At 33.2% G+C, this 23,280-nt stretch overlaps 2 protein-coding genes across 2 annotated transcripts; both read left to right on the forward strand.

Annotated features, from left to right (window-relative positions):
• Positions 1-2,270: 2,270 nt before the first annotated feature.
• LOC110020115 (clumping factor B-like) lies at positions 2,271-8,648 on the forward strand. The gene is made up of 3 exons (XM_020718102.1): positions 2,271-2,429; positions 7,297-7,731; positions 8,400-8,648. The coding sequence occupies exons 1-3, from the start codon at positions 2,352-2,354 to the stop codon at positions 8,487-8,489; spliced, it is 603 nt and encodes a 200-aa protein (XP_020573761.1). The 5' UTR covers positions 2,271-2,351; the 3' UTR covers positions 8,490-8,648.
• On the forward strand, positions 4,156-5,497 carry LOC110020116 (E3 ubiquitin-protein ligase cblA-like). The gene is made up of 3 exons (XM_020718103.1): positions 4,156-4,256; positions 4,337-4,555; positions 5,207-5,497. The coding sequence occupies exons 1-3, from the start codon at positions 4,179-4,181 to the stop codon at positions 5,480-5,482; spliced, it is 573 nt and encodes a 190-aa protein (XP_020573762.1). The 5' UTR covers positions 4,156-4,178; the 3' UTR covers positions 5,483-5,497.
• Positions 8,649-23,280: the final 14,632 nt, after the last annotated feature.

Consider the following 23,280-nt stretch of genomic DNA (forward strand, 5'->3'; position numbering starts at 1 on the left):
TCTAGATTACAACTATGTATCAGATGATAACCATTTCTATCGATTTTCATATATCAATTAAAATGTTAAACCTACATTATTTATTTTTCCTTATAAATAAAATTATTTTGAGTAAGGAATAAAATGCCATTCTCGAAAACAACAAATTTACCTTAATTTATTTAATTTTTGAAAATTTACAATTTTATATTATGTATAAATTTAGCGCTCAAGGCCACAAAACCGATTACTATAGTAGGAAAAATTCAATCTATCAGCTAGTTCATTTCCTTAGGGTCATGAAACGCTCCCTCTAAGACAAAGATCATTAGAGACCAAATTAGAAACCTATTTTTCCTTTAAACGTAGCCTTCCATAACTCTCTAAGTCCATATTATCCTTAACTTCATATAATAGAAGTATCATTACGTTCATCCTTAATAGCATTCATGACATTTCAATGCTTCTTCATACATCATTAGTATCTTAAAGTACTGTTGCATTCTCCTATGAAAGGAGGGTAGCTTTGGTCATCCTCAATAACCTTCTTAATCTACTTATGTAAAACTCATAGGATATACTTGAATTAACTTGATCTTACATAAGTTTTATATTAATAAATTCTATGAGTTACAACTGGAGTGTCACTTTTTAATTCATATTATTAGCATTAAAAAAAAAATTCTTCAGTCATGTAAGGCTTTTATTTTTGAATTTATAATCAAATTAATATTATTTTTCTTGATCACTATATTTTACTTCTCTGATTATATATGTGCTTTCATTTATAGTTAAGGTAACCATATTATTTTCTCTACAAATATGATCCCTTTCATGCAGTTATGAAAATGTACATATGATAGTTGGGTGGTTTAATATATGTACATCAATGAATTTCTAAAATAGACCATACAAACGTTTCACCATACCAGTACACCTTTCCCAACCCTTTAAACAATTTAGCTTTAGCTCAATAGGCATCTCAACTTTAAGTACTATATAAATAAAAGTTTTAAGAGTTTATTTATTGCAGATAATTTAATAAAAAGCATAAATATAAAATTTATAAAAGTATAAACAGACATGGTGTGCTTTATATTAAAGATTTTATGTGTTGAGAACAAAAGAAATGCTTCCAATCAAACTTAAGGAGCGGGGAATGATAAAAATTGTATACAAAAGAAGTCATTTAGGGTATGTTTGGGGCATCTGCAGCTTATTAAAAAGCAGTTGTGAAACTGCTGAATAATAATCTGATGCTTAAAAAGCTGCGGTAACTATTATAATTTTTTTTTTTAAGTCTGACCACAGCTAGAAAGTTGACACTGCACTTAGCAAAGAGTAGTGGGAAAACGCAGATTTCAATGGCTGTTTTTTGAAATAGACAAAACGTAGTTTACCCAAATAGACAAAACTACAGTGCGGTGCCACGCCGCTACCGCGCTGCTACCCCAACAGAGCCTTAGTCAAATTTGCTGATAAGCTAGGTCCATAAAAAATGATAAAATATTTAAAAAATAAAGATGAAAAAAGAACATAAATTGCATAATAATCATTAAGATGTTAAGATGAGAATCAAACACACCATGGATTCATGTGTATGCCACAAAATTCTTATATAGTCAAGCATCTAACACGTAATCTCTTATGCTTATTTATGTATCATTTTAGTGTAGTGCCTAAATCATATGATACTATAGTTTAAATAAGTTAAATTTAGTGATATTTTAGGGTCTGTTTGGGGCAGGTGTAGCTTATTGAATTGATAAGCTAGATGCGGTGACTATTACAAATTTTTATTTTTTTTTTTGCTTTTAATTTTTAATTTTTTGCTTTTTTTTTTTTTTGATTTGTTTATGTTTTGATTTTAAAAAAAAACTTATTTGGCGTATTTGATTCTTGTTTGGGATCTTTTTTTTCATTTTTATTTTAATTTTTTATTTTAAAAATATGTTTGTTTAGTTCATTTTTCTTTCATGCATGCCTTTTTTCGAAAATAAATTAACTTATTTTGGAAATAACTAATCATATTATAACATACCAAACATGTTTCGTTTTAAGTAAAAACATAAACAAAAAAAAATAAAAAAATAATAATAAATAAATAAATTGTATACCAGATGTTTGATCAGATGATCCTAACAATGATGTTGATCATGCTAACCTCGTGGGAATAATTAGCTTACCAGGAATCCAATGCCTTTCTACGGCCCTTTTAAATTATAGAAGCCGTCCACATTATGTGACCAACTTATTTCCTGCATCGCAATCTGCAACTATAAATAGCCATAAATGGAGAAGAAAAACTCAGAAAAATATTAAGATAGCTTACAAGTACGTACCCAGCACAGAAACTACATTAATTGCTCGCCATGGCTGCGGAAGTTGGTGGATGGGAGGAGGTGCAGACAGCAGACGCTTACGAGAAGCAGGATGATGCTTCTAACACTGTAAGACATTTGAGTTGTATTGTTGTTGACATTATTTTTTGTAATACTGTTACCATGATGTCGATTGTAAACTTGCAGCACAATTAATATCATGTGAGATTATGAAATATGAGAAATTTAATCACTTTTATCATAATAATAATAGCTTGTAAATAATGTTGTGCATATTTTTTCTGCCTGCAATGGATCAACCTTCAAAAATTATAATGATATACAAAGTTATACTTTATTATGTGGTAAAATGTAAATCAATTAATGCTTGTAAAAGCTTTATAGCCTTTTAATTTGTTCCCAGTGATAGGTAGGCATATAAAACAAAAGCCAGATTTGGTTCTTCATAATCATTGGAAACAAAGAACAAATCCTTCAGACCAATGTTTGATGATGAGATATATAAGAATTAGGCACTCAGATTTGTGCTCGAATTTGAAGGATATTGATTGAAAAAAAATCTACATTAGTTTATGGAACTATGTTTTTTTTCCCTTGATTTACAAGTGTAAGTAAGGGTTTGCTTTAATTATGGAGTTTCATTTCCTGCAAAGACAAGCCCTTGTAGTTAATTACATTTCTAGGGTTGTGAGAGCTAGAGAAAACTCTGATTAATGCAATGAGTTAGGTTACCAAGAGATTGGACTTTCATGGTCGGAGCCTTGGAGTTAAAATAAAGATCAAAGTTGGAAATATTTAGCTCATAAGGATAAGACTTGTAGTTTTATAAGACTTGTAGTTCTATAATGGTGTGCCATTGAAAAGGCCCAAGTGAAGGGATTTAACCATCCATTGGAGGAGTTTTATTTGGAAATGGTGGTCAAAGAATTGGGAGTGACCTAAATTTGAATTGATCAGGTGGAGTTACAAGATGACTTATGCAAACTTGATTTGACTTACTCAAATAATTGGAACTCCAAAACTAAAGGTCAGAGAAGGGTGAGAAGGATTTCTAGATGGAAGTAAAACCCCTAGACTCTATAAGAAATCCTAATGGATGGAGTAACCTTGCCCTAAATTCACAAGAGCGGAATAGGAAACATAGCCTAAAGAGAAAGTAGGGGAGAATAGTTTAAAAAGCTGCCACCGCACCTAGATAAGTGCGGCCGGCGTGAAAATGCTGTTTTCAACGTTTTCAAAACGCATAACCTGTGAAAGCACAATTTACTTAAACAGGCCAAGAGCATTTTCAAAACACCACCGCATGAAATAAGCTGCCCCAAACGGGCCCTCAATGTAATATAGAGATTTGAGTGTTGTATAAATAAATATAAACTTTTAGGTGTTCGGTGTTAAAATACACAAGAATTTGTTGGCATGAATGTAATTTATTTTAATGAGAGGATAGCAGCTATACTATTAGAATGGATTGATCAAAACCTAATTGAAAAAAGCTATTTAAAAAATTTAAATACAGTAAAAAAAAAAAACTAAAAATAACACAAAATAAAGGCAACGTGCCCAAAAAATAAAAAAATAATAATAAATAAATAAATTGTATACCAGATGTTTGATCAGATGATCCTAACAATGATGTTGATCATGCTAACCTCGTGGGAATAATTAGCTTACCAGGAATCCAATGCCTTTCTACGGCCCTTTTAAATTATAGAAGCCGTCCACATTATGTGACCAACTTATTTCCTGCATCGCAATCTGCAACTATAAATAGCCATAAATGGAGAAGAAAAACTCAGAAAAATATTAAGAGAGCTTACAAGTACGTACCCAGCACAGAAACTACATTAATTGCTCGCCATGGCTGCGGAAGTTGGTGGATGGGAGGAGGTGCAGAGAGCAGACGCTTACGAGAAGCAGGATGTTGCTTCAAACACTGTAAAACATTTGAATTATATTCTAATTTTAGTATTATTATTTGTATTTTATTACAATTAGGATATTATTTGCATGAACAGGAAAGCGAAGGATTGGGCCCTGTTTCAAGAGAATCCAAAGAGAAAATGGAGGGTAAAGTGAAGTATAATGGAGAGGAAAAGCAACAGGACGCCTCTGCTGTTGTTGGAGATGATGAAGGAGATGAAGAGCTTCATTGCCGTCATCACAGTTCTGATTCCGACACCAAATCCAACGGCTCTGGAAATAACTCCGACAATAGCTCTAAATCAGCCCCTCAGGTGCTACTAAATCTTTATTGCTTTACAATTAATTTTTATAAAAAAATTATAAGGATTTAATTATTCGCTCAAGAAATAAAAAAAAAATTAAAATGATTGAGCATTAAAAATAAGATGGTGTTGAGACCTGAATGTTGGCCTTTAAAAGAGAAGTATAAGAAAAAGTAAAGAATTGCTTGGCACTTAGAGACAAAAAGCGAAATGGATATATCTGTGATAGGGTTGGTGTAGCTCTAGTGACAGATAAGATTAGAGAGAGTCATCTTAAATGGTTTGGTAACATTAAACGTCGACCATCTGATGATCCTGTTAGGAGAGTGTATGTTTTAAAATTGACTTATGTTAAGAAAGGCTGAGATAGATCTAAGAAGACGCTGGCATATTGTATAAATAATGTTCATAATATATTTGAATCATATGAAAATATGATACACAATAGAATGCAATGAAGAAAAAGGATTATGAAGCTGAGTACATTTAGTGGGATAAAAATTTGTTGTTGTTGTTGTTGTTGTTTTTGTTGAATATTTAAAATAAATTTCTCCTAAATCAAATAAATTGGAAAATAACTAATTATAATTTTAATTTTTTATCTTCTCTAATTCCAATTTCGTTTCATTACTTCTCTTACAACCTGTTGGTACCAAACAGTGTAATTCTAAGGAGAAAGCTATGAAGAAGAAACAGAAGAGAAGGTCTCTGAAAGGGAGATCAAAGAAGAAAACAACTGAACCGAAAGATGAAGACGAGCTTCAATACCAGAGCGGTGATTCAAACAACAATAATTCTGGTGCTGATTCTGATAATAGTACTAAATCCAACTCTAGCTCTAAATCTAACTCTGGTACCAAGTCTGGCTCAAACTCGGTAATTTCCATCATTTTTCTCAATGCTTTATCAGCAGCAACGTACAGTAATGGATTCTGACAAGTTGAAAAAATATTACATAAGAAATCTGTGGTTAGAAATGATATATATACATGTACAACTAATAAAACAGCAGTATGACTTCATTATCATCTTGTAATTTAACTGAAAATAAGAATTTTCTTATAATTGCATGCTCTTGATGTACTGCAACACCATCATTTTATCTTGTGCCTATTTATAACAAAACATAAATTCACCTCACCATTGTCAGGGGGAAAAATGCTATATTATACTTTTAACATAGCACCCAATTCATGCATTTACTTATCTCATACCAAAACTTTCATTTTTACATACAATTTTCAGGTAAAAATCAAAATTCAAAAGTGAAGTAGATTTTGATTTCATTGATTTTGACCGATCCGTTGTATTCTAAGAATTTAATAGGGAACATTTTAATTTTTTGTTTTTTAATTTGTTTTACATACATATTTATTTAATATATTTTTCACACGTTTTTAATTTCTATTTTTAAAATAAATTAATACTCAAATATGTAAAGATCATTTTAGTATTTTTAAAAATAATTAAACATGTTATAATATATTAAATTAACTTTATTTCAAATTAAAATAAATGAAATAAAATCAGAATTAAAAAAAGAAAAATTTAACTCAAAAGTGATTCTTAAGAGCAACTCTGGTTTCCAATAATTAGCTCATTCATATTTAATAAGGGTCTGTTTGGGCGGCGGTGCGGTGCAGTGCCGCGCCACGTTTTTCAATTGTTTGGGGTTGTGGTTCCGCCGCGGCTTTTCTCGTTTTAACCAAAACACGTGTCGTCTTGCCGACCCAGTGAACCAGCATCCCCATTTGGCTTCTTACCCCCGTGCCCTCTATTATCTTGCCCTAACTAGAATTTTTAGGCTTTACCCCGTGCTCGACCTGGATGCTGCGGTCTTCTACTCCTCTTCTTCCTCTTCTCCGACGTTGCTCATGCTACCTGGTACTTCTTCCTTCCCTTCTCCCTTGTTTCTCTTATTGCCTGGCTCCTCTTCCTTGTTTTCCTCTTCTATTCTCCATCGGTAAGAACTATTTCTTCTCTAACAAGTGTGAATGCTTATTCATTGGATTTATGATGTTAGATGTGAATGTTGTTCGGTGGTATGGATGTGTGGTTGTGGTTGCGTGGCTCAAATTTGTTGGCTCCAATTTGGTGTGGATGTGGTTGTGTGGATCTGTTATGTGAAGTGTGCATCTTATTTTTTCTATTGTTCTGAAGTAGTTTTTTGCTTCTCAGGCTTCAAATATATTAATATGACGGTTATGTTGCAAACAACATTCTTGCATAGGGGCATAATTATCATTTATCCAGGAACAACTACCACACAGCTGTTTCCAAACTGTAAAAAAAACAAACAACCAGCTTTCCCACAGCAGCTTTGTAGAACAGCTAAGCTGCAGCTGATAAGTTGCAGCTGCCCCAAACAGACCCTAAGGCTCCACGGTTAAGTTCATTCTATTAATTACAATAAATTCTTGTTTGCTCTTTCATGTGGATGCACGCGCACAAAAGCACTAGCAACATCTTTTTTTTTTCTTTGCCTATGAATACAGTTTTATATTTGATTTTGTTTCATGATGTCATAACTTATTTTTATTCAAGCGTTGTATTCAAAGGAATATATCTTATGTCGTTAACAGATCATAAGTGATAAAGGTAGAAACCTATTTATACCATCGAAGTAGGGCACTAATGACTCCTCAATATTAATCAAAATAAAATTCTTATATTCTAATATAATCTTCCTCATGTAGTATTCTTGCACGAGTGTCTTGCTCTTAATTTTCTTTTAATTTTAACACATTCAGTCGGATGAAAATGACAAAACTACCGCAAGCCCTGCAAATATTGCTGAAGCAAAAGAGGCCATCAAAAAAAAGATAGACGAGAAAGTGATTCATATAGCAGAGAAATCAAACAATATAGATGCAATTGATCGTGATAATAACAACAAAGGAGAAAATAAGATTGAAGGTGATGATAAGAAGAAAAGGAATGACAAAACTATGATTGAAGGCAACGAAAAGGTCATAGATGATAATGATTTGGCTCTTATCTCTGGCTATAAATCTGGTGACTCAAAGTCTGACTCGGAATCAAAATCTGACTCTGACTCAAAATCTGACTCCAACTCTAAGTCTGACGACTCTAAATCTGACTCGTCCTCGAAATCTAGTTCAGCCAATAAGTATGACTCAGATTCCAAACCGAGCCCGGACTCCAAATCTACTCCTGACACTTCGGTAACAAAATTTAATCATACTGAAATTTTTACATGCGATTTTTATCTTTTCATGTCTTCCATTATGATTAGAACAACTTTTTTTTTTATAAACTAGTCACCTACTCATAGACTAAACACTTTTCTTAGGAATCTTGATGTTATATAAGTCAAGTGCCATATACTAATTTTCTCCATGAAATTCAGAAAAGAAAATGGAGTTCTTAATTAACTTTATTTCAACTCCAATATTTTAGTAATCTTTATCATTTTAGCCTATGTTTTTTAACATTGTAGTTTGAGTTTCTAAAATATCATTTATAAAAAATTAATTTGTCCATGACATGAATGATTATACTATCTATCCGGAACCTAGAAATAGTTTCAAACATACTAACTTAATTTATGATACTATTGCTGATCCAGTAATTTTAGTAAAATTTAGGCTTCTTGGGATGAAATTGTAAGTTAAAGTTCATTATTTTTAAAGTAATTAGCATCTTTGTGCTGATATGCAGTGTTAGTGAACCGAAAACAATTAACAAATGCGAGCTACTTCTTTCTTAAACTTAATCTTCTGATTGTTAGTTTTAATGTATTATCATGGAAAGATTAGTAGACGTAACATAACTTTTATCTCACTTTTTTAATGCTAAATCATTATTGTATTATCTTCTCTTTGTAATGCAGTCGAGTAAGAAAAAGAAGCCTGGAAGCGCAGGGGAAAGGAGAAAGAACCCAAATAGGAAGAAGAAAAGGGGACTAAAGCTGACTACATAAATAAGAAGAGTAAGTACAATGATGGGGCAAAGACTGAGGCCATCATCTGGAAGTTCCTCCACTACAAAGGGGGAGAGTTCTTTGTTCGAAGCTGTTACTACTTGTACTTTTATTGTGGATAAAATAAACGAGAGTAAGCATATGGATATGAGTATACTTATATATATATAAATTTTCAAGTATATATAATGTTTGATATGAGTATACTTATATATATATATATAAATTTTCAAGTATATATAATGTTTAATAAACATAATTAATATTTAATGCTTCTTCAAGTTGCATTAACATCTATAATATCACAGAAACATGTCAGAAATGTGCAGGAATGTGTCAGGAATGTGCAATCAAATGTCAGAAATGTGCAGGAATGTGACAGAAACAGGCTTCATCTATATCCTATGCATAATCATCACAGAAACATGTCAGGAATGTGCAAATATGTCTCATTTATTAATTATGATATCGTTAGAAAATTTTCAAAAAACAAGTAAGATTTGTCTCATATAGTTTATTGAATTTTAAGATAACATATTATGTTCAATCAAATGATGACAACTAAATCTAGAGATATCATGTGGATTCTCATGCAATTGTGCAAGTGAGTTAAGTCCATAACCAAACTTCATCATTAGTTTCAAGGTGCACTATTCTTAATATTTAATCAAGTTTGATCTAACATCAAACGTTGTTTCCTTAAGTATTCGTATACGTAGAAGAATACTTATTTAATAGCTAGGAACTATAGTAATGCTTATTTTGTGTACTACATTAGTTTGGAGATTTATTCATCTAGAGATGAAAAAAATCAGAGCTTTATTTATACAGAGATAGAATAATAGAAATTTGTACGAAGACTCAAGCGACCCGTGCAAGATATCAAGTCTGGTACATGTCTATGACTTAAGCTTTATGAGAAAGTGGTTTAAGATTGTTTCTTACAAAGCATGACAAGGAGAGAGCAACACAATAAGTTAAAATATGTCAAAATATTATTATTATATTAAAATTAAAATTTAATGTTATTCAGTTTAATTTAATTTTTAAGTTTATTTTGTAATATTATTTGACATGATAATTTGATTATTGAAATGCATTTAGAGCCATCAAACTTGTTTTCACAGATTATGAGAACTATTCATTCATATACTACTATTAAGTTGCATAGTATGTTATAGATCAAGCATTACTGTCGAGATCATAAAAAGCAAGCGACATTCATCTAATATGATTTTGTTTTAATTAGGCATCATAATATGTTAAATCAAAATATTGATATAACTGATCATATGATGTGAATCACACATTATGGCGATCAAACAAATTGATGTGTATAATTTTGTACAATTAATCAATTTCTTAAGAAATATTAAATTTGAATGAATTCTTAAGTATTTTGATTAAATATAATAAGTTTTGGAAAATAAAATTTTTATATATTTACCAAACATTTTGTAATAGTGCTAATGAAGGTATGCTTAAGAGCTTCATAAGAAAAATAATTAATGCAAAACTTATGAAAAATGTTAGCTTGTAATGTAAGTTCTTTCAAGAGAAGTTAGATAAAGATTTAAAGTAATGATCATCATCTCAAAATAATTATTGGTTTTATTATGAAGTGATGTTTCTCATCTTATTGTTTATACTACTTTAAATAGTTTATTATTATGTTAAACTTGTAGTCAATTTTTATAAAAGATTATAAAAACCTTAATAATAGGTTATAGTTATTGTGTGTCACCTCTAAGAGTGAAGGAAAATTTAATTTGATTAAAAAAAATTTTATTACCCAATTAAATGTGCTAGGATTGGTAGGTTTCTTATCAAGATAGGGAATACTTTAATTGAGTGATGAGGATTAAGAGTAGTAGTTTCCACTCCTTGAAAATGATATGATCAAGTGAAGAGAATTAGGAGTTGCTTTCTTTCACTTTTAAAATGAAGATTTATCTACCTAGCTACTCGTAGAGTGAAAAAAATTAATTTATGATATTTAGCTTTAGGTTGAATCCTAAAATGGAGTTGAGCTTGGAGTACATATAGGCTAACAGTTGTTGAATCATGCACAAAAATATAAGTCATTTTTCAATTACTCTAAAATTTATTTACTTATTTTTGTACATTTACTTTAGTTATTAATTGTATCTTTATCGTAATGTGAAAAAATCAACTTGAATAATGAGTCTTTAAAAAAATATTTTGTGAATATATTCTTTTTTTTAATTTGTATACTAATTCTTCTTGTACATAGTTATTTTATATCCCTATCATATTATTTTCTCGGCTCTTTTTAAAGACTCAAGTTGTTAGCTTGTCTATTTATATGTCATCGTATAATTATATTATTTGAATAAATCTCCCTCCCAAATTATATCAATGATTCAAAGATGAGAGGAATAAAAAATAATGATATGAGACAGTAAATGAACAAACAAATAAAAAGAAACAAATGAGAGATTTATATATGGGTAAACCTCGTGTGATGGATCGAGAATATACGTCTAAACAGGATCAAATCGAAGCACCTTGAAACATAACATCCACGAAGAGAATCCCTACATAAGCCACCCATAACCAGAGAACCAAATATGACATTTTTGTTTTCGGTCTCATAGAGGAATGGGTATCCCTCTGGTTAATTACATTCTGGGGATACCCAAGAATACTCTCGATAAAAGGAGTTTTGATTATATTAAATGAATCTGGAGAATAGGTCATCAATGGATGGTTATTCCGTATGGAAACACCCCGATGTTTTAAAGCTCTCGCTAATTCACATGACCGAAAGTGAGTCTCTCACATCCTAAATGGCTAGCGGCTCGTTTGCATCAGAACCTACTAAATAACTAAAATTATCTTGACGGGGACATCCCTATAGATCAGAGTAGGGGTGTAAACGAACCGAACACGAACGAACAAAGCTTGTGTTCGTGTTCGGTTCGTTTAAAATTTAATTTGTTAACGAACGAGCCGAACACGAATCGAACACAAGCTGTTCGCAAACGACGAGCCAATTTGACATGACATCCCTTAATATAAAAAAATAATATTATATATTAGTTTAATAACTTATATTATATAAATATTCAATATCTATATTAGTATATTACTACTATAGTATATTAATATATTATTATTATTATTATTTTATTATATATTTTATATTATTTTATATTTCAAACAATAACGATTCGAACACGAACGAACGCATCACTGTTCGTGTTTGGTTCGTTTAACTAACCGAACGAAAAAAAATTTGTTCGTGTTTGTCTCGTTTACTTATCGAACGAATCGAACACGAACTCATTGACGAACCGAACACAAACTGTTCGCGAACACCGAGCTTTTTTGACAGCCCTAGATCAGAGCTCACCGGGTCATAAGAGCAGATAGTGAATCACCGTATCCCAAATGGGCGACAACTCATCAATAATCAGGTCGTTAAGATGATATCAACAAAGTCAAAAGGAGTGACAAGGCTCAAAGGGGCTTAGCAAGAGAAAGGGTGGAGTAATCCTAAAAGATAGAGGTAGCGTGGTCAGGGTATCATAGAGTTGTCATTCTGATATGCAAAAAATATATGCATTTTTAGACCCATATTTTATACTCAATTTTGGTGATATTGCACTTTAATGGAAAATATTTTTATGTTTTCTTGCAGGTTGTTAATTTTTTATTTTTTAAACTTGAAGCAAAAATTTTAAACTTGAAGCAAAAAGGATGGAATTTAAAGTCAAAATGGCGTTTTTGAAGAAATACTCAGCGTCGACGACACCAGATTGGATGCCGATGGAAGCAGCTTCGACGACGTAGACTTACAGAACAGAAAGTGGATTTTACTCAGCGCTGACGGCGCTAGAAGCAGCGCCGATGAAATCGTTTAACAGAGGGCAGCGAATTAAATTATGGACCACTGGCACCGATGGCGCCAGAATGGGCACCGACGACGCCAAGGTCGGTTCAGACCCTGTTTCTAGAAGATTCGACAAATTTGGATGCTTTTTGAAGGGTTTTTGGATGCACCTATTGGAGAACCGACTCTAGACACTATTTGGGGGACGAAATTGATCAGAAAAGGGGCTCCTCCTCATTCCTCTTTGCTTTTTTTTGCCACACCTAGCCTCCATACACTTTTTCCATCTTCATTTCACCACCATTCAGGAGTCTATTAGTGATTTTTCTTTAAGAGTTTAGAGTTTTTGTTGTAAGATTAACTGTGAATTCTTCTCTGAGAGTGTTGGAGAAGGAGAAAAGTGAGAGATTTCTTCTTCATACATTTCTTAGGAGAGGCTACAAGAGATTTGCTTTGAGAAAGAGTTTCAGATAAGTGTTATTTGTTTATTAGTGTTGTATGAACTTTCTTTTATATATGAAATTTGTGTTTTGTTGTATCTTTCTCATGAAGTCTGAGTAGTTTCCTTTATGTTTCTCCTTACTCTGAGATATGGTGAAATGAAGAGATAATATAGATGTATCAATATTAAAATATAAAATAAAATGTGATGATTTTTCAACTCCAAACTTAATTTACTTTTCGATCTTGCCAATTGAATTATTAAAATGTGTTATGAAATGTATGATCCGGGAAATGGAGTATGAATTGGAGATTTTAGGGTGACAGACTAAAATCCCTAACTCGGTCTTAGTGTTTAAAAATTAAAGCGAAAGTTAGCCTTCATGTGAAGGGAAGTGGGAGTTATGGAGTGGGAGCCAGTATCCTCCTAGCCTAGCCACAGATTTACTTGAGATTATCCAATGATTTTCTATAACACTGTATCAAGGTAGAGAATTAAAGTTGCTCATATTTGGCACAATACATATTAAAACCATTTATCTCATCTCATTTTATCAAAATTTCATTGTAGTGAGAAAGATGCTTTTTCACATAAGAAACCTTCATCACATAAACATAGTTTAATAGTTTAGTATTTACTGTTTAAACTTTACATTTCAGTTTTGTTAATAGTTAAATAATTTAGTTTTGATAATATCTCAGCATTAAAAATTAGTGACGGTAATTTTGTTTTACTTTCTGTGAATTTCCTAGTAAATTTATCATTTCAAATTTAAACCTTACCCTTGGGATCAATATTCGGGGCATAAATAGAAAGTCCTTTATTACTTGATAACGATACATAACCTGCATAGAATCTCAACATTAATTGCGTAAATTGCTTAATCATAAATATTGCATCAAGCTTTTGACACCGTTACATAGTGGAGTCAAACTTATATAAATTTTACACAACTATATTTTTCAGGATCACATTCCAAGCTACTAGGACCCTAAGTCTACCTGGTCGTGAAGGTAGTTAACCCAACAAGTCCAGAGATCCCTGGTCAGCAATATGTGAATTGCACCGTCCAAAGGAAACTTGATAGTCCTATGGTTGGAGGAAGAAAACTCTATTCTATAAATATAAGGTGAAGTTCTAGGAGGTGGGACTTATACCCGCCAAATAAATGGTAGGGATGTCATAGGAAAGAAGAGGTCTAGCTACAAACCTATAAGCACTCTCCATGAAAGGATTTACACCCCATCTAGGTTGGGGTAGCCTCTAACACCCTAAGCGCACTAGACAACCACCTAAGCAGAAATCTATGTTGGGGCATTCAAGTTGAAGAAGCTCGGGGGCTTCCCTTCAAGACATGCAAATATGAATGCAGTTATCTACCACAATCCTAAAAATGTAGACACTATTATATTACTGAGATGATTTTCATTCATACAACTCATTTAAAATATGGATCGAAGGCCATGTAGGAACGTAAAAGTTAAAATTTTATAGTTTTAAATATTATAAGCTTAAATTTTTTATTATTTTGAATATTTTATTAGGATTTTGCAGCAAATTTAGAATTTTGAATCTTAAAGAGCTTATATTGCATTCATGATTCTCAAATAAACCACAAAAAAATAATGAAATCCACTTCAAGCACGCAAACATGTAATAAAAAATAGAAAGAGCAAGTCAAATCAAAATAATAAGAAAAGTTTTGTGTCGCTGGGTCAGCAACATATCATAGAAAAGAAAAAGAACAGTCAGAATCTGCATATACATGACCAGTCCTAATGTTATACAACAATATCAAATGCGATATTAAGATATGGGACACAAGCTATTGCTCTTGGTCCTCCGCCGCATGGTTCTCGCACGAAAATGTCTTGTAACCCATGTCCATATCTTATTTCCCCTACAGGACTCTCCTAAAGACTCTAAAAAGTACATAGAAAAAAAAAAGATATCGACCTTCAGAAAAACATGTTAGCACAAAAAGCTATCAACATGCAATCTGTTTGAGCCATGCCTAGTCGGGGAGCTAAGCACACCTACAAGAAAAACTTAGCATATCAATCATCACATGCTCCCCCTTTTTATCATACCTGTGTGTGAACATATATTTGGCATGGCTTCCTACAGAAGACTGATCTAATATATTATCATGCATATAAAAAATTAGCACACCCAAAACACGAAAGTGACGCTTGGCTAGAACAAACAAGCCAACAAAGAACTATAGAGAGAGGCGTAAAAAATACTACCTAGCATCCTAGTCTAACCTAGCACACCATCTAACAAAATATGCTCTAACCAGCATCTATGTGCATGGTCAACTCTTTGGTTACCGTATGAATTTGATGGAGTCGCTGATTCCGACTTTTTATATAGATAGAAGTAAAAAGCAATGTATGCAATTAATTTCTTTAATAGATATTCTTAACTTATAACGGTTGCCAAAAACTTGATCCAAAGTAAAGGCTAGGTAAAATTTTCATTATGAAGCAAATAAGAATGCAGTTATAATATTTTAATATGGGATACTACACAAGTATACGTATCGTTATCAAGTAATATAGAGCTTTTCTAATTAAGTCATGAATATTGAACCCACAGGAAGGATTAGTTTTATATGACAAAATATATTCTTACTCAAACTTAAGATGCTAATTAGGAATGAAAGTTCGATTCTTTTTGTAATTTTTGTTTAATTTGAAAATAAAGTAAGCAACTAATTAACTTAACTAAAATACTTGCAAGATGAAGACAATATAAGTAAAATATCATTTTTCTTTTCATGAATCAATGATAAATATAGAAATTTAGTTGTGGAAGTATCTAAATGTGTTGTGCCAGATTAAAAGCAATAATATTCTTTATCCTTATTAGAGATGTTATAAAGAACATTAGTTAATCAATAGTTTGAATAGTCTTGAAGACCGGCTAGGCAGGGGGGGAGATATTAGCTCTCACTCCAGAGTTCCCTCTTCTCCCTCCACCTAGGAGCTAACATCTTGTATCAAAAACAAAAACTATATATCAAATTGGGGGCTTTAGTCTATCACTCTAAAGTCCTCTAATTCTACCCCTTTTAAAATATATTTCCCTGTTTATTTGCACTTAGCCCCATGAACTACATTCTCATTTATGAAATCAATATATGATTCTAACCATTTGTTGACTGAGACAAAACCATCTTGGATCATACATGTTCTCACAACAGGTAATAGCATTTTGATTGGCCAAATCAAGAAGTAAATGAAGTGTAAGGTCTTGAATTATCACAACTTCTTCCAACATTGACTTGAGAAAATGCAACCACACAAGAATTTAAAAGTAGAAATCATGCACACAAACAAGAAATCTAAATTAAAAACTAAGTGTAGTCACAAAGATAAACACTTATCTCAAATTATCTCCACCAATTGTCTTGAAGTTTCTTTGAATTCTCTTCCTTCTCTCACAATACAAACTAATACTCAAAATAAAATAAAATAAAATAAAGGTAGCCGGAGGCTGCGGCGGTAATGTGAACTTTTGGTGGGTGGTTGCTGGCCCCTTCTCTTAGATAATATAAGTCTTTTCTTGTAAAAATATAAGGGGTGCCTTGGTGTCTCTTCAAAAAGGTGTATCCATTCAATGAATCTTCTAGAAGTTGTCTCCTCATAAGCCAATTGAATGAATTTTTGTGTCCGTGAGTTATTTCTCACGTTTTTATCAAGGGTTCCTTCAAACATCTCTTTAAAATTGCACTCTAATTAATATTTCTTCAAATAACTAACTTTGGCACTTAAGCGTGGGGGTACCTGACGCTTAGGCGCGAAGCCTCTAGCACTTAGGCACAGATCTGTTCATTTTGCACATTTCTTCATTTTTTCTCCAAATTTGACCCTTTTCACTCCTTTTAGCATTTATTTTCCATCCATTTGATTGTACCTACAAGAAAAACAAAAAAATACATTTCCTCAGAGTGCAATATCTCAAAAATAGGTATAAAAATGTGTATAAAAATACTATATATTTTAAGTGTATCAGTTGCTACACTAGCCTTATCCTAAAGATCAAAGGATCTAAAACACGTTACAAGAAAGGGGTGACGTCTTAAAAGAGGTGACCTCACGTATGACCTAACATATATAGTTTTAAAATAGGTGGATAATACTTAAAATAGCAAAATATCCTTTATTTATATATTTTTTAATAATAATCTGCTAATGACGTATTTAGAGCATTCAAGTGACATGTCTTAGAGTCCTTAGATTCTTAAGACAACCATACTATCTATTACTCGTGATATAGAAACTCTCATTGCTCTTCAAGATATTCTCCCAGACAATGCTTATTTGAGTGTCACAACAAAAAAAATGGGTCACTCTCCTAACGAGCAGGACAAGCCATCAAGCCGAATGAACAAGCATACAAACATGCAAGGAAACCACATTGTGATTTTTTGACTAAAACACGAAATAATCGCATAACAGATGCTCAAAAGGGCGAAGCACACATCATGTGAGTTGATGTAAGGATGCCTACATGCAACATGACACATACAAACAAGATGAACCAGTAAAGCATGCTACCTATAGAATGTAATTTCACCTGCTCGGGTACCCGGGGTGTCATGCGACAAACAAACATCTGCTACAAGTGAGTTTGCATCAAGTAAAAATATACATATGAAAATAATTTACACATTATCAGAGAGGCACTCACTGAATACACATGTAAACATGCAGGATATACAACAGACATAACAGAAATTTCAAGCATATAACATGCAATAGGCTCATGGTATGCGACATACATATAATAGATGTCAAGTATATAACATGAAAATGACACTTAAATGAAAAACATGCAATGATGCAAAGTGACAAACATACTAAACTATATGATTCATACAAGTGAGGACCACACACCAAGATGAACACACATTGTGTCAAGTACGAGTTCATAGGCTAAGAAGCATGACACATACTTAACACAATGAGAAATACCCACGACACTCTGGGTGGTGTCGTAGGGAGCGAGAAGGGTGGCTTATACAAGCTTTCTCCTCATAAAGTATGCAAGTGTCTTTCCCCGCGCATACAATTACACATGTGGAGAAAACACTAGAATGTATGGTGTTCAATGAGACACCAAAAAATATGTCAAATGCAAAGCATACAAGACAATTATATTTTCACATGCGATGGAATATACAATAGTCATAAAGTCAAAGGATTTTCATGCACATGCAAAAGGGCATGTAAACATGCAATAAATTCATACAAGCATACAAATAATTAGTCGACCAGGCCGTGGAGGCCGGTAAAACCAATGGGGCATGTCAATCAATCTGGGACGATCAATCGGGCCCAGAAGATGGGTAATTGATCTAGGATGGTCGATCAGACCCAAAATATGTGATTGATGAGTGGTTTTCAATCAAACCCAAAATATTGGGTGATCAGGCCAGGGCGGTCGATCAAACCAATACGGTCAATTGATCCCAAAAGATTAGATGATCAAGTCGGGGTGGTCAATCGAGCCCAAAAAGTAGGTCTATTGAACTGAGATGGTCGACCTTACCCAAAGTGGGTAATCAAACTAGTGTCGTCGATCAAACCCCAAAATATCAATTCATTGGGCCAGAGCAACCCATCTAAATTGGGAAATAGACCAATCGAGCCAGGATGTCCGATTAGACCTAAGGTGATTAGGTGATCGCTGGTGTGGCCAATCAAACCAATGTCCTCACACGGACAAACACACTTTGAGGTCAACACACACAAAAATACAAAAAAATATGAACAAATGATCATTCACATGCAGTAAAATCCAAAGACACTCAACAACACATCAAAATCTTTCTAGTGATCTTGCGTAGGTTCTAGGGTTTAATTGATGGAAAATGACGTCAACATCGTATCACGCAAAGAAACACAATGTTTCAATTTATTTGTGCAACATGGAGTGAAGAGTTGACTCTCAAGGAGAACTCTTCGTGATCGGGTGAATGACGACCAAAAGGGGCGTCGTCATCCGCCTGAACCTTAGATGTCACTTGTCCATCCAAGTGAAACAGCCAGATAAAATGGTGAGGTCTCACCAAACCTCATCTTTCATAGGATTTTGGTGTTAAGGCTCAATGGAACGTTCAAATTCGTAAGGGGATGTCCTCAAACAGCTTTCTATCCTAAAGGCCTTCTCTAAGCACGACAAAACCTAATCCTTAATCTTCTACATATCAAAACCTAGGGGCTCTAGGAAGAAAAATATGAAAGTTTAAGGAGTTCTCCTAATGGTAGGAGAGAATGCTGATCTTGCCAATGCTCTCCTTCCCAAAGACATGAGGAAGCTTTCTTTGTCACCTTTCTGAAATGTTGTCAGAGACAAAGAAGATGACCAAAATTCTTCACCTAAGTGATGATAAAGCTCTCCTCACCACAGAGAATGAGGAAGCTGCTGAAGTTGGCCTTCCCTAATGCAATGAGGAAGCTTTCCTCATCAGCTTGTCAGAGTGCCACCGGAAACAAAAAGATGACCATAGAAATGGAAGAAAAAATGGAGAAAATGGAGGGAATGATTTCCATGAACTTCTTTTGGAGGAAAAAGAAGAACCCTCTCCAAAAATCGCCTTTCTGGAATGTTGTCAGAGACAAAAAAGATGACCAAAATTATTCTCCCAATTGATGATAAAGCTCTACTTACTAGAGAGAATAAGGAAGCTCCTGAAGTTGGCCTTCCCCAAAGCAGTGAGAAAGCTTTCCTCGTTGGCTCATCAGAGTGACACCAGAAATGAAAAAGATGACCAGAGAAATGGAGGAAAATATGGAGAAAATGGAGGGAATGGTTTCCCTGAACTTCTTTAGGAGGAAGAAGAAGAACCCTAACCCAAAATCTCCTAAGAAGGTCCTTGAATCCTCCCCTTGCTCCCAGCTCTTCTCTTCACCAAATGGTTGTCGAACCCTAAAAAATGAGTAATTTTCCCATGGTTAAACCTCCTCAAAGGGTTTAACTAAAGAATCTAAGCCACCTTCCCCATTTAGAATGGTCCTAAAATGCTTTCTATGCCATTTTATGGTGGACAACCAAAAAAAAAGAGGAGGAACACTGGTCATGACCGCCTCGCCAGAGGGAAGCAAAGGCCGACAGTCAAAATTCACAAAAATGGGTCATGGTGGCGTGGCTTCGCTAGGCACGGGTGTGGTCAAGCCACTATTCAAGGTGTTGTAGATTGGGGTCAAGCGTTCCTACGCCTGAGGCCTGATGTAATTATGTTGAATGCTATGTCTAACGGTGTGGCTACACCGCCCTCAAGTGTGTTCATGTTTCCCTAAAAACTTTGGCGCTTCTTCTAATTTGGGAGTTGCCACACCCAAATTGCAGTGTAATTACGTCGTAGGCTTTATTTTGCTGGAGTGGTCACACCACCTTCAAGTGTGTTCATCTTGATCGTAGCTCATTTGGAGCCTTTTTGGAGACCTTGGTCACACCGTAGGTTGGCCGTGACCACGCCTGAATCAGATGTGGTCACACAAGATCCCAAAAAACCTAGGCTTCCTCAAAATATTGCCAAAGGGGTTTCGGGCCTCATGGGACCTCCAAAGGATTGAATATGAGCAATCACAACCTTGGGACCTCAGTAGGGGTCGTGATTGCTTCTCAAAAGAGCTCAACAAGATGAATCGTGCACGTGTCACTGAGAACAACGGTTCCAATTGTAAAATTTATATGTTCGAATTTTAAGCTTAAGGGATGAACATGTATGGGGTAGTCTCATCAATGGACTATTTCATAGGAACATCTATACCAGCCAGCTACAAACTCGTGCCACAGGAAAGAATGTCAATGTAGCAGATACCAGAGGTGACGATCGTCTACCACGATCAACTTGAAACACAACTATAACAGTGAATAACCCAACTATAGTTTCATGTTACTCAACAAGGTTGCCTCATGTACGTTGCATTAAAAATGGACCCGAATACATATTTATTTTTTAATTTTATGTTTAACTTTTTATAAAAGAAGTTTGTAAGCTTGTGTTGGCTAGCAAACTCAATCTATCTAATGTTATAATCTTATAATCATTTCCTCACAAACAGTCATGTAAAAGTATAGCTAAATAATGCATTAAGATATTATCTTTTGTGCAATGATGCCATTGATAGATTAGTTGCTTATGGTATTATATATTATGCATTTATGACTTAAAAATTAGAGCACATTTAATTAAAATTTGTTCAAAGAAAAAAAGGCTATGTTGATTGCATGTTAAAGCACATTTAAATTATGATTTCATAAAAATAGGTCTTTTTAACATTTAGAACACATTTAATCTATACAATTTTATAAAAATATTTAATATTTAGAACATATTTAATTAAAGTTTCTTTTAAATGGTTATTTTTTTTCTTTACAATTTTTAAGTAATTTTTTGTGTTAATTTGATAACATGTGTAAATTATTTCAACCCAAACATGTAAGCTTTACAAATGGTCTTGTTTTAGATGGCTAAACTTGCAAACCCTAATTTTGGCACAAAAGTTTCTTATGTTTTCATGAAGCACACATATAATATATAATACCACATGTCTTTCTAAATCACATGTAACATAACATTCCTATCCCTATTTTCTTAACATGAGTCTTTAAATAACCTAAACATGCATTCTAAAGCAAACATAAACCATACATAAACATCACATGAAGGTTAAATAAACTAAACATGGGTTCTAAACATGGGATGTACATAAACAATACACAAAGCCTAAATACCTTAAATATGAGTTCTAAACTTACACAAACTTCACATAAAATCTAGATATTCTAAATAAGATTTATAAACCAGGGGTGCACTCAAACATCACATAAAATTTAAATAACTTAAACTTTAGTTTTTAATCACATTGAATACACAAACATCAAATAAATTCTTAGAAATTGAAACATTAGTTTTTAATCACATGGAATACACAAACATCACATAAATTATAAATACACTAAACATTAGTTCTAAATATGGGATACATTTAAAAACAAATGTGCTTCTATTTTAACAAGCTAATCTAAAAAAAATTAGTTAGTATATATGTGAAATGTTTTGTTTGATAAATTAATGGATGGTGTAAAACAATTGAGTTATGCTTTGGTCATGGAAAGATAATGAGAGGGTGTGTGTTGGTGGTAATTTTTGGAAATGGGGAGAAGGAAGAGGGAGAATGAATTAGGGTTTTAGTTTTGGGCCAATAAAAAAAAGGAGAGAGAAAGGAGGGAAAGGTTGTGATTTTTTACCGTTAAAAAAAGGGAGAGAAGAGAAGTGGTGTATGATATGATGGAGAAGAGGAGAAAGAGAAGAGAAGGAGAAGAAGAGAAAGTGAAAAAGGAGGCAGGTTTTGGTTCAATTAAGAGAAGAAGAAGACGAGGTGAATGTAGTGGTGGACAAGAAGAGAAAGAGAAGAGAAGGATTTAATAGTGAGAAGTAGAGAAAAAGAAGAAAAGAAGAATGTGGTGGTGAGAAGAAGAGAAAAATATGATTAGAGGAATACGAGAAGGATGTAGTTGTGAATAAGAAGGCAAGGAAAAAAGAGAAGGATGCAATGGTGAAAAGAAGAGAAAGAGGAGAGGAGAATAAAAATAGAAGAATGTAGTTGTGAAGAAGAAGAGAAGGATGTAGTGGTGAGAAGAAGAGAAGGAGAAGAAGGAGGATGCAGTGGTGAGAAGAAGAGAAATAGAAGAGGAGAAGAAGATGATAAGGATGTAGTGGTGAAAAAGAATTGAAAGAGAAGTATGTGAAAAGAGAAGAGAAGAAGAAGAAGAAGAGAATGATGTAGTGGCGAAGAAGAAGAGAATGATGCAGTGGTGAGAAGAAGAGAAATAGAAGAGAGAGAGTAGTGGTGTGTCGGTCGCCATAAGACTGGGTGCGGTTTAATTTAGTGTAATATACTACTTAGAAATTATGTACTTTAATTTGAAGAAAATGTGGTCAAACGGATCCCATTGATTATTATAGTTTGAATAATTGAGATAACCATGAGTAATGTACCACCCGAAAGGTAATACACTACTTGATAATAATCTCAATTAAATAAACTATAGAAATAAATGACTTTCGTTTGATATGCAAGTTTGCATGATGACCGACAAATTCCCTTATTTGATAGTAAAAAAGGGTTTATTTTAAGTTTGGGTTCTTTTAGGTTCCTGACAGCGACTTTATATATGCTTAAAAATATAATTATTTAATACTGCTGCTAGAAGATTTAATTCCTCAGCAACGACACCAAAAACTTGACAACAGTTATAGATTCGATAAAGATGTATATATAAAATATTCAATAATGTTAAAGTCACACTTATCAATGCAAGTATACGTATCACTCAAGTAATACAGGGCTCACTTATCAATGGAGTCCTAGATATCGATCCCACAGGGAGTAATATTAGAGGCTACAAACTAAGATTTTAGAAAAGCAATACTTAATCACAACAATATAATTCAAATTGCTTATCTGTCACTA

The sequence above is a fragment of the Phalaenopsis equestris genome, unplaced genomic scaffold, assembly GCF_001263595.1.
Source record: "Phalaenopsis equestris unplaced genomic scaffold, ASM126359v1 Scaffold000091, whole genome shotgun sequence".
NCBI lineage: Eukaryota > Viridiplantae > Streptophyta > Magnoliopsida > Asparagales > Orchidaceae > Phalaenopsis > Phalaenopsis equestris.

Coding starts and splice junctions, on each gene's coding strand:
- LOC110020116 (XM_020718103.1), top strand. CDS start 4,179: ATGGCTGCGGAAGTTGGTGGATGGGAGGAGGTGCAGAGAGCAGACGCT. Junction 4,257..4,336: donor AGGATGTTGCTTCAAACACT/GTAAAACATTTG, acceptor TTGCATGAACAG/GAAAGCGAAGGATTGGGCCC. Junction 4,556..5,206: donor GCTCTAAATCAGCCCCTCAG/GTGCTACTAAAT, acceptor GGTACCAAACAG/TGTAATTCTAAGGAGAAAGC.
- LOC110020115 (XM_020718102.1), top strand. CDS start 2,352: ATGGCTGCGGAAGTTGGTGGATGGGAGGAGGTGCAGACAGCAGACGCT. Junction 2,430..7,296: donor AGGATGATGCTTCTAACACT/GTAAGACATTTG, acceptor TAACACATTCAG/TCGGATGAAAATGACAAAAC. Junction 7,732..8,399: donor AATCTACTCCTGACACTTCG/GTAACAAAATTT, acceptor TTTGTAATGCAG/TCGAGTAAGAAAAAGAAGCC.